The 13,827-nt window shown below is 34.2% G+C and overlaps 1 protein-coding gene across 10 annotated transcripts in view; it reads right to left on the bottom strand.

Annotated features, from left to right (window-relative positions):
• Cdk19 (cyclin dependent kinase 19) overlaps nucleotides 1-13,827 on the bottom strand; it is a 163,820-nt gene that overhangs the window by 46,713 nt on the left and 103,280 nt on the right. For 9 of the 10 annotated variants that reach the window (XM_071613130.1, XM_071613127.1, XM_071613124.1 and 6 more), the window contains 2 exons: nucleotides 13,621-13,731; nucleotides 11,629-11,769 (listed from right to left, as the gene is read on the bottom strand). The exons of the other annotated variant lie outside the window; for it this stretch is intronic. In XM_071613130.1, coding sequence (XP_071469231.1) covers nucleotides 11,629-11,769; nucleotides 13,621-13,731 — 252 coding nt within the window. The remainder of the gene's footprint in view (nucleotides 1-11,628; nucleotides 11,770-13,620; nucleotides 13,732-13,827) is intronic. 10 annotated transcript variants of the gene reach the window in all.

The following is a 13,827-nucleotide window of genomic DNA, read 5'->3' as shown; positions in this document are numbered from 1 at the left end:
CAGAGTCTGAGATGAGAGCAGAGGCATAGTTAGGGGAACAGTAGTCTATGAGTTCTTCCATAAAGTCTGAGAAAGAAACCTAGAGCTTGGGCTCTTACCCACAGGTACATTAAGACCTAGAATTGCACAGGGGAATAATTTTGAAATATTCATCCCTTCATTGGGACTACCTGTCCCCTTCAGAACAAGTAAATAAATGTTAAGGTCACAAGATATTTTATGTTTCAAAGTAACAATATAAACAAAATAAATTATACAATCAACATGAAAATGTGTTTAACTTTTCAAAGTATTCATTTTTCTTTTCTCTTTTTCTTTGCAGGGGTGTGGGGGAGGGCTGCCGTGGAGTCCTGGGAATTGAACTCAGGGGCACTCAACCACTGAGCCACATCCCCAGCCCTATTTTGTATTTTATTTACAGACAGGGTCTCACTGAGTTGATTAGCACCTCGCCATTGCTGAGGCTGGCTTTGAACTCACAATTCTTCTGTCTCAGTCTCTGGAGAGCCACTGGGATTACACGCATGTGCCACCGCGCCCAGCTCTTTTCTCTCACATGGGTATGTGCATGGTGGTATTGATTCAACCCAAAGTCTTATCTCATGCATGCTAGGCAAGTGCTCTACCTCTGACCTACATCACCCCTTTTTTATTTAATTTTAAGACATGGTCTAAATTGCCCAGGCTGAACTTGAAATCCTCCTGACTCAACTTGCTGTGTGGCTGGGATTACAGACATGTGCCACTGTGCCCAGAAACTTCATTTTTCTATAAGATCTTTGGGGCAAATTTCAGAATACCTCCATCCAAGCAAGATTCCATGCTGAATTATATACACAGATGTTTCATTTTTAAACATTTTTTAGTTGTCAATGAATCTTTATGTATATGCAGTGCAGAGAATCGAACCCATGACTTACACATGATAGGCAAGTACTCTACCACTGTGCTATGACCCCACCCCTTATGTTTAATTTTAAAAAGACCACCTACAGTGATTACTTTCAGTGAAAGTATATGTATTGTTTAAAAAAGAAAACTTCAGTTCACACACATAACCCATACCCACACACAAATCTAAATGATGAAGAAAGGATACCAAAATTGTTCTGACCTAGTTACATCCCAATTAACATAGACTATGCTTTACTAAAACTCCTATTCTTACTGTGAACAAAAAATGCCAGCTGTGAAAGAAAGTGATACTGCTGGGTTTGCACACTTTGGTTACCATAGAAACAGTAGAAATGGCAGTAGTTGGATGGCTCACATTTAAGTTATCAGCAATAAAATCAGACAAATCAATTCTACAAGGTTTGCTTTAGTTCAATTGTATTTTCAAGGCAAAAGAGAAAGAAATAATGGGATAAATAAAACAACCACTCAGAAGATATCACTGAAATATCTGTATTTTTGCAGAATTTAGTTAATTCAATTTATATTCATGATGCTCTACATGCACTCCAGATTTGCTTTTTCCCTTTTATAGTATCTTTTTTTCCACAGGATTGAATTTATTTCAGTTAACTGGCATCATAAATAGAACAGCCTTAAAGATACACAGTCATTCTACCACATTTGCTTTTCATTCCCCACCCCAAGACATTTAGAACAAATATATGAAACTCACAATATGACTCTTATCAGCACCAATCGGGGAAGACAGAAAAACCCAAACACAATTGTCTACAATCCTGAATAATAGGAACAAGAACAATCAGAATGTCAATTGGACTGGTTTCTAAAAACAATGAACAGTGCAGGCCTGATATTAATGACTACAACTGTACTTTTATTTAAACATAGTGTTGGCACAATTCCCTTTACATTTGCTACAGAAGAACATTCCCAGGAGAAAACCTTCAGTTCATGTTCCTTTCTGTACACTGTTCTTCATTGTTCACCCCAAACAAATAAGATTGTGTTGCAGCAAATAGGACAAATAACTACTAAGAGTAAGGTCTATGCTTTCTTTTATTTAGCAAACACAATGGTCATTTACAAATAGTATTAGTCTATCATAACTGTTTAGCCCTTAAAATAACCTCATTAATTGGATAATAGAATCTATATTTAAAAATTATAGAGAATGTGATCATTGTGATTGCAACTTCCTAGAAGGCAGAGAGGAAGTTCTGTCACTGTATATCTGTTGAAATCTAAGCATATCATAAATAATTTTTTTAAAAGAAAACTTATGTTGAATGAATAAACAAACAAACAAATGAATTACTAATGGTCCTTTGATAGGTGACTTCCCAATTTTAAAAGAAGTGTCAGAAAACTAGAAAAAGCATTTACCCCAAATGATACCAAGCTCACTCCTGAACATAGGTTCTTTGAAAATTCTGATTCTGGTTTATTTGAGGATTTCAGAAGTCACCTACGTGCTGAGACTCCCAAGTGTAGACTTCTAGGGCTCTAATCCTGCACTGTACCTTAGAGTTATGTCAGTTGTATATTGTCCATCTCTACAATCATCACAATGAACCTTGTCCAAACTGAATTACCTTTCCCTTTCAAAACCGCCTCTTTTTGCAGTATTCGCTTCTCAGTCAACAAAAGCAGAAGTCTGAACTCCATTCTGTCTTTTATCCCTCAAATCTAATCAATCCTCAAATATGACTTCAGTCCTAAATATTTACCTATTATCTTCCCTCTTCTTTATGCTGTTCACCTCTGCCCTAGGTCTTCATGACTTCTCAACTAACTGACTTGAACAACCTGATAAAGCTACTCTCCCTGAATCCTCAAACCAACCCTCCTTAACTGTCTCAGTGGTCTGTCTTTAAAACTTGACCAGCTCAGGAAACTGGCAAACGGAAAAATCCATACTTCTAAACAGGGCAATTAAGAACCACCATTACTGGTTCCTACACCTTTCTCTCTTTTTTAAAATTCTTTGTTTTGGTTTGGATATGAAGTGTCCCACAAAGGCTCATATATTGAAGTCCTGTCTCCAAAGCAGCAGTGTTCAGAGGTGGAACCCTTGGAAAATGATTGGATCATGCAGGTTCTGACCTTACTGGTGGACTAATCCACTGATGGTACATGCTCCCCACCCCTTCACCCCCATACTCCCCACCCCCTGCTCGAGGACCTCCTGCTATTTCTCTCCCCTCTTTTAAGGCTTCTGAATGAAGTTTCTACTTTGGAGCTGGCTGACCATGACTGAAATATGAGCAAAAATAAATCTTTCCTCCTAAATTTTCTTTTTGTTGTCCCACCAACAAAAAGCAAGCCTGTATCCTTTAATGTAAGCTGTCTCCTCTACCTGAAATCCTCTCCTCCTCCACTCATTTTTACCTTATTAATTTCTACTCACCCTTTTAATTTCAGCTCAGTATGGACCTTCAAGAGAGTCCCTATCTAAGCTAGTTAAATGTTCTACATCTGTATTCTGAATTCCTTAGGCTTATTAGCTAATCCTTAAATGTATCTCATAATTTTTTATAACCCTGTTGTTTTATGATTATCTGTTTTATTAAATCTTCCCGCCATACACCCATTGGGGGAAGCAACTGTATTACTTCCGGTATTCCCAGTGCTCTGCATAGTGTCTGGTATATGGGTTTTTGTTTTGGTTTGTTGGTGGTTTTTTGTTTGTTTGTTTTTGTACTGGGGATTAAACCCAGGGATGCTTAACCACTGAGCCATGACCCCAGCCCTTTTATATTTTTTGTTTTGAAACAGGGTCTTGCTAATTGCTGAGGATGGTTTTGAACTTGTGATCCTCTGCAGTCTCTCAAGACCCTGAGATTACAGACATGCACCACTGTGCCTGGCTCTGTACATGCTAAGAAGTTAAAATATGTTGGTAAAGCAAATACTTTAAGTCTGCAAACAAGTATCCCCACCATGGGAATACAGTTAAAAAAATAGATAATCTAGTTAAAAATTATAGTTAGGTTTTAAAATTATATTAGTGTCATATTTTAGGTACTTCTGGATTAAATGTGTCTTTCTATTCAGAGAAACTCACCACTGTTTATGCTGTTTATTTCCAAGTAAAATGTATTTCCAGCTGGAAGTTTCATGCTTACAGGTAGATGCAGGCTATCTTACATCAGGAGTAGCATATACTATTAAATGCTGTGATTAATTTCATTTTACCTTAAACTAGGCTGGGAATATCCGTAACACAACACTTATGTTAATCAAACTTTGATACTCACAATACAATGCCTGCCAACACAGCACTGCCAACAGTTAACAATGCACTTCTTTGTCTGCCTTTTAGAAGTGGTTACAGGCCTGAATAGCAGAGATAAGGTTTTCTTTTTTTCTAACAAAAACTAATAAAACACAACCATTATTAAAACATAGTATTTTAATTTTTTAATACCAAAAGGCATGTTTTACATATTTATACTAGTTTTCTATTTTGTAAAGCAGAAGGGGTTAGGATGAATATCTGGCTAAAGGAATTCTGGGGAAAAAAGAGATTAAAATAAAGGGCACATTTGGATTACTGATAGGATCAAGACAGATTGTCCAGGAGCACCTACAGAAGGGAAATAAGGAGGAATCCAGAAACTTTATAAGTTTAAATTGGGGGTCAACAGCCATATAAATTACCTATTATGGCCCCCATTTTATACATGAGTAATCCTAAGATTTATGGATCATGATTAGCTATCTTTGAAATATTTTTTTAAGTACAGAATCTCTAAGCTCCCATATATCATAAGAACTCAGTAAGGCTAAAAATTCTAATACAATAATTATTCAAATGCCACCAAAACTGGCATGAGGGTTATAGTAAGAATCTAGTGATTTTTTTGAAATGTAACCCATTTGTCTTATCAGGCCCTTTTCAGCAGAGACAAAACCAAAGACTTCAGGGATTTCCTTGTCAGAATATGAAAAAAAGTTATATTGCACACAGATATTTCTAGATAATTTTGCAATAAGTGAGCACTTATGTTAGTCAAACTTTCACAAATACTAAACAATACAGAAAAGAAATTTTGCTGAAGGCTATACAAAGGGTAATAAATCACTTAAGAGGAAATGAGAAACTAAGGCAAGAACAAAGGAACCCAAATCCCTTAAAAATCCCCAACTCTTTAAGAGGCATCCTATTTTCCCCAGAGGTGGTCAACCCAGTACCTGTTCTGGGCATCTATACTCTATCTATACTTTATCTAATAAACTCTTGTCTGTTAAAACAAAAATTTCCCCTCTTGGGACGTGGTTTGCATCTAGTGACTTGCTTCTAATGAACAGCATATAGCAAAAGTAAGGAATGTCATTTTCATAATTAGGTTACAAAAGATTGACTTCCATTCAGTTAAGCCACACTCTCTTTTGCCCTCTAACCCCCATAAAACAAATTGCTGTGTTGTGAGATATGGGGAACTCATGTGGCAAGGAACCAGGGTCAACCTCCACCCATCCACTCATAAGAATGCAGATAAGCCACATCTGGATTTATGTACCACAGAAGCTGTGAAGTAATAAATGTTGTTTTAAGTCATTAAAATTTGGGTTAATTTGTTATGCAGCAATGATAACTAATACAGACTTAAAACATACATAAACAGCATGTAGTAATCTAGAAGGCTGCTGAAAATCCAATAAGTATTCTGCCTGAACAAACAGATACCATAAGAAAAAAAAACAAAACTATAGTTCATATCAATTAGTACTATATCATATAATGCACTTTTCTCTGGAGCTAGACTATCTATTGCATCACTTTCTTTAATCAACTGCAATCACATCTCACTCAAAGTATTAGTTTTTTTGTTCTTTGGTTTTTATTGTATTTTATTTGGGGTGGGGGTACTCAACCACTGAGCCACATCCCCAGCCCCCCCCCCCTTTTTAAATTTAGAAACAGGGGGTCACTGAATTGCTTAGGTCTTTACTAAGTTGCTGAGGCTGGCCTTAAACTTGCAATCCTCTTGCCTTAGCCTCCCAAGCCACTGGGATTTCAGGTATGCACCACCACACCCCGCTGCTATTTGGTTTTTGTTTAGGTGGTGTTATTGCTACTTCAGTAGACTTCTAATAGGTCTCTAATACAAGTGAATTTTTGACAACCCAAAATGTTTAAAAGATGTTAATCAACAACAAAACCCAAAAGATTTCTGGAAAAAAAACATTATTTTGTCTTTCAACTGGATCTCACAAAATTTCCATATGTTTGCCAACCACATATTATTTTTGCTTATAAACTGCAAGTTCAGCCACCAATTTGAAGAATAACTATTATTCAAAACCCAAGTTCAAGTTTTGAAATAGGACTTCCATGAATATTTTCTAAAAGAGAGAGCTAGGTTGGGGCTCTGGTACATTCATTCAAATTCTTCATTTAATAAAAACCTCATTACTATTGTGTGTTAGGTTCTAGGATATAATAGTGAAAAGGATAGTCTAGCTTGTAGTTTAGCTTATGCCACTGGTCCAGTAGCATATATTCTGTAACTAAGGAACCATGAATCTACTTAATGATACTATCATTGAGCCAGCATTTCTCCATCCTTGCAAAAGAATAATGTGAAACTACCAGATGCTTTACTGAAATTCTACTCAAGTAACTTATGAGCACAAACAATATGCCAACATCAAGACTACAAAAATTAGTGAGGTATGAACTTTGCTTTCAAGAAGCTCATAATATGAAAAAGAGATAAATTATATCTTGGCATTCCTCCAACCTACCGGAATAGTAATCCCATAAAAATGAGTCATCCTATATTTCATCTTCTTACTCTTAGTTATATCCTGCTGTAAAATTAAAATATATCTTTCCTCCCTTAGTGTTTACAAGTTACAAATATTTATAGATTTATATCTATAGACAGTGAAAAGGCTGTCTCTCAGCCAAGATGAATATACTTAGCTTTCCTTTCCTTTTAAAAGCAATGCCTTAATTTAAATAATTTGGGGGGGGGGTTTATTTAAATTCTCTACTATTGTATTAAATCATACGATCCAAATCAAATAATTAAAATGTTGTTCAAGATATGAAATCAATCATGATGAAAAATATCAACCTTTTTTTTTTTTTTTTTTTTTTTGGTGGTGGTGCTGGGGATTAAACCCAGAGCCTTGTGCATGTAAGGCAAGTGCTCTATCAACTGAGTTATATCCCCAGCCCAACATCAACCTTTTTGATGACGTAATGCTTCTTTGTATGTGAAGTCCAAAACACTGGCTGTAGTTTTAGATTACTACACTAAAAATGTATATTTACTTTAATTGTTTGGATTTCTCAGGTTTCTCACATCAAGTGAAAATTTAGAGATGGTAAGTTACTCTGAAACAGTTGCGACTAACAAGTAGTATAAAACCAGATGTCTTTCAGCAACAGAAAATGATGCATTAATAAAAACAAAAACAAAAAAAACCTATTCATTGACTAAAATAGCAATTCTAAAACTCATAAAAATGTTTCTTCAAATGTTTCCATCATTCTCCTTTTAGCATTATATTCATATTTTATATTTATTTTATCTACAGAGTAACAATTTAAATCTTCTACTTCTGAAAATTTTTTCAAAATCATGACAATGTGGTCCAGATATCAGGACTTCTGGTCAGTGAAAAGAATTATGGAGACTATCTCACACCGTCTAGGTACAAGGTTTCACATGTAAATTATTTGAGCAGCAGAGCCATTCAGTTAATGTACAGGTAAAATATAATAAGCACTACACTAGGGAAGAATCACACTCAAAACACATTTTCAGGGGCTGGGGTTGGGGCTCAGTGGTAGAGTGTTTGCCTAGCACGTGCAAGGCTCTGGGTTCGATCCGCAGCACCACGTAAAAATAAATAAGTAAAATAAAGGTATTGTGTCCAACTACAACTAAAAAAATATTTTTAAAAAATTTCACCATTTCATCCATCCTATGGGCAAGGTAATAGTTATCATTGGTGATGTTTAGCAGAAGGAAAAATTCCATTCTTTTGTTTACAAACTTGTGGTAACTTATAATAAGTGAACAGACTCCCCAAACTCCATAGTCTGATATTTAAGGCCTGTTTTAATCAGGTTCCAAACAACATATTTCCAGTCTTATCCCACACTACTCCAATTATCATATGTGAGCTAGGCAGAACTATATAGCCATTCTGAAACAATACAAGTGCTTTCTGGCCTCAGCTATTTTACATCCAAAACTCCTCTAAATCCCTCAATTCTACACACCCTTCAAAGTCTAACTCAAATGCAACATGCTCTCTGAAGCTACCCCCAGCCCCCCACTAGAACCTCTTCTGATGTTTAACACCATTTAGTCTGTCCTTTTGTACAGCCACAATCACATTCTCTTACCTATTTCACAGTGTAACTGTATGTACGTCATATTTCTTCTCTTGGACTATAAGCCCTTAAGAAGGCCTTTGATGCAGTCATATTTATACTGTTTCTATTCCTTTCTATTTTACACACACAAGAAAATAATAAATATTTACCAAGGACAAGTGTTCAAATACTTCATCAAAAATGCCATAATAATCAATATTCTCACTGGTATTCATTCTCTGAGAAAATATTTCCTCTACACCTCTTGTGTACAGGGGTAGTGATATGCAAAAAGGATCAGACAACAGATTCTGCCCTTTCAAGAAGTTTACAATCAAGGAGATAATCTAAGAAACCTATACACATAAATAATACTAAGAGAATACAGATAAAGTATAACAGGAACCAATAACAAGGAGAGATTATTTCTAAGTAAAAATAAATTTGAGGCAAATTTTAAAATTTGTGCTACGCCCTAAAAGACAGGTAATATTTGGATATGTAGATGAAGAGCAAAGAGTTTTAAGACAGGGGAATAAAGACCATTGAGTCAGGAAATCTCAGAAGGATACAGAAAACAATCAATAGTTCAATAATATAATATCTGTAAAAGATGGCAGGGACAGAGAAAAATTTTAAAGGCAGCTGGAGCTAAATGTGGTAAGACCCTGAAAGCGAAATAAGAAACTAGAACTTTAGTCATTGGATAAGAAACTATTTCAAAGTTCTTGAACAGGGCTACATAAATAGCCAGTGAGTCTAAAGTAGACTGGAGAGGAAAGAAATTACTGACAAGGAAATAAACAAAGAGGCCATTACTATAACACTAGAAAGGAATGAGGTACTAGGGATGGTAATAGATGAATGGAAGAGATATTTTAGAGATGACACTAAAAAGAACTTGACAAGTTCTGAATGTGAAATGCAATGAACAGTTTGCAAAAAGGTAAAAGATGTTTCTAGTGTAAGAGGTGGGTGGTGCCATAACCTTAAAAGAGGACACTAAACCAGCAGCAAGTTTGGATGGGAAAAAATGAGTCTTAGCCATGGTGAATTTTATCAGTAGAACTCAGGTGATAATATTACACAAAATATACAACTTCAAAAATGAAAGAAAACTCAAATTAATTACTCCTCACCAAAAGAATTCCAATCAATGGTTTAAACATAATTATAACCACGAAAATATAACTCACAGAGGTTAAATTAAGTGTATAACAAATTAAAATCTTAACACAATCTATGAGATTAATCTACAATAACTTCATATACCTAAGAACCATTTTTAAACATGCTGATTCATGGATAATAGTTGGAAGTCTTGAAGAACCTTATAGTTAAAATGATAGAGTAAAATGCTTCTGTCAAAATGGCAAACGCATATTCTGTAGTCACGATCATTTAGAAGAGACAGTCAAGTTAGATGTCTAGGCCTAAGAACCAAGGGATATTCACCTGATCTCTTTATATTTTCATTCCTTTCCGTAATAAACATGTCTCCTCAGTTAATAAAACTTAAATCTACCCTAGATTTATTCCTACCACATCACTTAAATTCTCAAAAGCCTAAAAAATAAATTATCACAAAGTCACTCATGAAGGGGGATGCAAAATAAAATCTCCAGTGATTAACTCATGAAGATTATAGCTATTCATTATTCATATCTTTTTATGAAAAAACAAACAGGGTTTGTGTCCCTGTCCAGGCACCAAAAAACAAAAAAAAAAAAAAAGAAAATGCTGAGCAAGGTGGCACATACCTGTAATCCCAGCTACTGAGGCGGCTGAGGCAGAAGGATTGCAAATTCAAGGACAGTCTCTGCAACTTAATGAGACTGTCTTAAAATAAAATAAAATAAAGGACTAGGGGTATAGCTCAGTGGTGGAGAGCCCTTGGGCTCAATCTCTAGTAAGGAAGGAGAAAAAAGGGGGGGGACTCATCAAAATAAACTAAAATAATAATTAATATCTAACATACAATTTGATATTAGTAAATGACTTCTGTAAGTACACTGAATAAAAAAATCAAAATTTAAACATTTTCAGTCCCATCGGCAATGTATGAGTGTTCCTTTTCCCCCACATCCTCACCGATACTTATTGTTTGCTTTCATAATAGCTGCCATTCTGACAGGAGTAAGATGAAATCATAGAATAGTTCTGATTTGCATTTCTCTAATTGTTAGAGATGAGAACATTTTTTCATATATTTGTTGACTGATTGTATATCCTCCTCTGAAAAGTGTCTGTTCAGGTCCTTGGCCCATTTACTGACTGGGTTATTGGAACCACCATTTGACCCAGCTATCCCTCTCTTCGGTCTATACCCAAAGGACTTAAAAACAGCATACTACAGGGACACAGCCACATCAATGTTTATAGCAGCACAATTCACAATAGCTAAACTGGAACCAACCTAGATGCCCTTCAGTAGATGAATGGATTTGTAAATGTGGCATATAAACACACTTTTAACACAATGGAACATTACTCAGCATTAAAAGAGAATAAAATCATGGCATTTTCGGGTAAATGGATGGAGTTGAAGAAGATAATGCTAAGTGAAGTTAGCCAATCCCAAAAAAACAAATGCTGAATGTTTTCTCTGATATAAGGAAGCTGATTCATAGTTGGGTAGGGAGGGGGAGCATGGGAGGAGTAGATGAACTCTAGATAGGGCAGAGGGTGGGAGGGGATGGAAGGGGGAAAGGGGTTAGCAATGATGGTGGAATGTGATGGACATCATTATCCAAAGTACATGCAAGAAGACACGAATTGGTGTGAATATACTTTATATACAACCAGAGATATGAAAAATTGTGCTCTATATGTGTAATATGAATTGTAATACATTCTGCATTTTTAAATTTATTTAATTTTTTTTTTTAATTTAAACATTTGAATTGTGGCTAATTTGCCTAATAAGCATATTTTACCTGTTAGGTCTATTTATTCATTTATTTATTATTAATGCTAATTACAACATTCTTTTTACCAGATGCAATATCCTTATTTCAGTTTAGGTCTTAAGGTTAAAAAAAAATTGAGAACTCAATCTTATTAATGTTTTTCTGATAATAAGCAATAATATGAAGAACAACCTGAACTGAAATGTACTTGTTTCACATACAACTACTCCATTAAAATTATACACTAATAATTTGTTAAAAATCACAATGAAATAATATATACCAATTTAATAAAGGTAATATTTTGATTAGAAGCTTATATGTAATTTTCATTCCTTCTTTGCTTATGTATAATTTCAAAATTTTCTATAGTTAATACTATTATAATTGTACCAAGAAGAAAAGATTTTCTTAAAAAAGGAAGAAAAGACATATTGATGCATTTTAAAGAAGCACACTTACCAGGTCTCTGTGAAGCACCCAATTTGCATGGAGATAATGGATACCATCAAGAATCTGGTAAAGTAATGATTTAACCATAGATCTTGGCAACTGCATGGGCTTTTTATTTGCTTTTGATGCACGGTGAAACTTAATAATATGCTAAAAATTAAAAAAAAAAATACTATAATGATATATAGTCTTCACTAATATCTATGCCAATAAAACACGATTGAGGCTGTAATAAATGCTCTATATTTTAAAAATTACTTTTTAAAGGCAAAGGACACAAAGAAAATAACTTGAATAAAATCAAGCAAATAACAATCTATTTTGGGGGGTGAATGGGGGGTTATAATGACTAGATTTACTGAAACCATTAAGATTTTCATTAAAAAGGACCAAAAGGTTAAAAGATTGATATTTAAATGCCTGACTAAAAACAGTACTAGTCATATTCTCTGCAGACAGAATGAAATATTAAAAGTCCACCTCTTTTTTGGTACAGAATGAATTCTGGCACAAAATGAAGATGTATTCTTAGGAGTTAATAGTAAATAGAAAATAATTAGAAAGGAGGGAGGAAAATAGGGAATTTAACTGCATTGAAATAAATACAACCAGGTCATGATTTTCAAATTTTTACAGCCATGTTATATTGCAGTTTACAAAAACATTGCAATGAAAGAGAAGAATTCTACATACCACCCCTCACCACCACCTCCACTTCCATCCCCATCCAAAGCATGCCAAAATGGATACTAAGATCAGTTAAAACCCCTATTCAAACAATACTAGTGAAGTTGTCAACAGTGTTCCACTAATTTTAAAATGACCAATGGTATGTAAAATTCTTTATAAGCTGTTCAACAGCATTCACTTAATTTTAATAAATAATAAAAAATTTGGTTTTATACTAAAATCAGAGATTTTTAATACAGATATAATGGGAGCTGCATACATAATTTTATATTTTTTATTTATTTATTTATTTTTTAATGTGGTGCTGAGGATTGAACCCAGAACCTTACATGTGCTAGGCAAGCACTCTACCGATGAGCCATAACCCCATTCCCAACTTCATACTTTTAAAAATACAATTTATATCATTATCCATAAAAAGAATTATGAAAAAAATGAGGTTCTAGTCAGCACCTGCTGTAATAGAATGGCCTCTGGAAGTTCCTTTAATACCTGTGAATCTGTTAAAGTTATTACTAAACAGATTTTTAATTTATATAGATGATAACACATACCATATTTAATCAAAATTTAATTATCCATAATTTGAATTCACTACCAAATTTGAAATTTTTTTCAGTAGTTATTTAGATAAAATGTTTAAATGCCATGATTCCTAATTTAAAACATTAGAAATTCTAATTTTTTTCTTTTTTCACTTATTGATTAAAAACTTCCTAAAAATCTACAAAACCTTGGGGCTGGGGTTGTGGCTCAGTGGTAGAGTGCTCGCCTAGCACATGCGAGGCTCTGGGTTCAATCCTCAGCACCACATATAGATAAATAAATAAATAAAATAAAGGTATTATAACCAAGTACAACTAAAAAATTTTTAAAAATTAAAAAAAAAATCTACAAAACCATACACACACTTCTGTATGGTGGACCCCAGTTTTAAATGGCAAAATGCTACAAGAGGTTGATCTTAACTTGGAAACTATTCACAAGTATATAACTGATTAAATCTGAACTAATGAACACATCAAAAAAGTAATTTTCACTATGCATATTAGCAAATTATCAATAATTATTTGCATGAAAATACAATCTTGTCACTCGGTAAAATTTTAAGTAAAATTTCTAAATATTACAATATTATCTTCTCAATAAATGTTGGTTTATTGCTCAGCTTCTTTAAAATCAACATTTAAAATTCATTACATTTATTTTGAACTCCTATTAACAGCAAGTTTTCCTTCCTGTGCATTAGCAGTTTGTTATTGCTTACATATATTATAAACAATCCTAAGTATACAGGAAGTTTAGACTTACCCACAAGTCGTGTTCTGCATAATCAAACAGCAGCCACACTTTCCTGTCACTGTGAGAAAGGAACACCTTTTGCAATGCGATCACATTAGGGTGCTTCAATTCTCGCAACAGCTGAATGCAAGAGAAAGAGAGGGATCGCTATCTTGTTAGTGAGAAGGGGAAATTATGTATTTCTTATAAATTAAGAATGAAATATCTGAAAATTTC

The sequence above is a fragment of the Marmota flaviventris genome, chromosome 6, assembly GCF_047511675.1.
Source record: "Marmota flaviventris isolate mMarFla1 chromosome 6, mMarFla1.hap1, whole genome shotgun sequence".
NCBI classification, from domain to species: Eukaryota; Metazoa; Chordata; class Mammalia; order Rodentia; family Sciuridae; genus Marmota; species Marmota flaviventris.
This window is presented reverse-complemented; position numbering and strand designations above follow the sequence as displayed.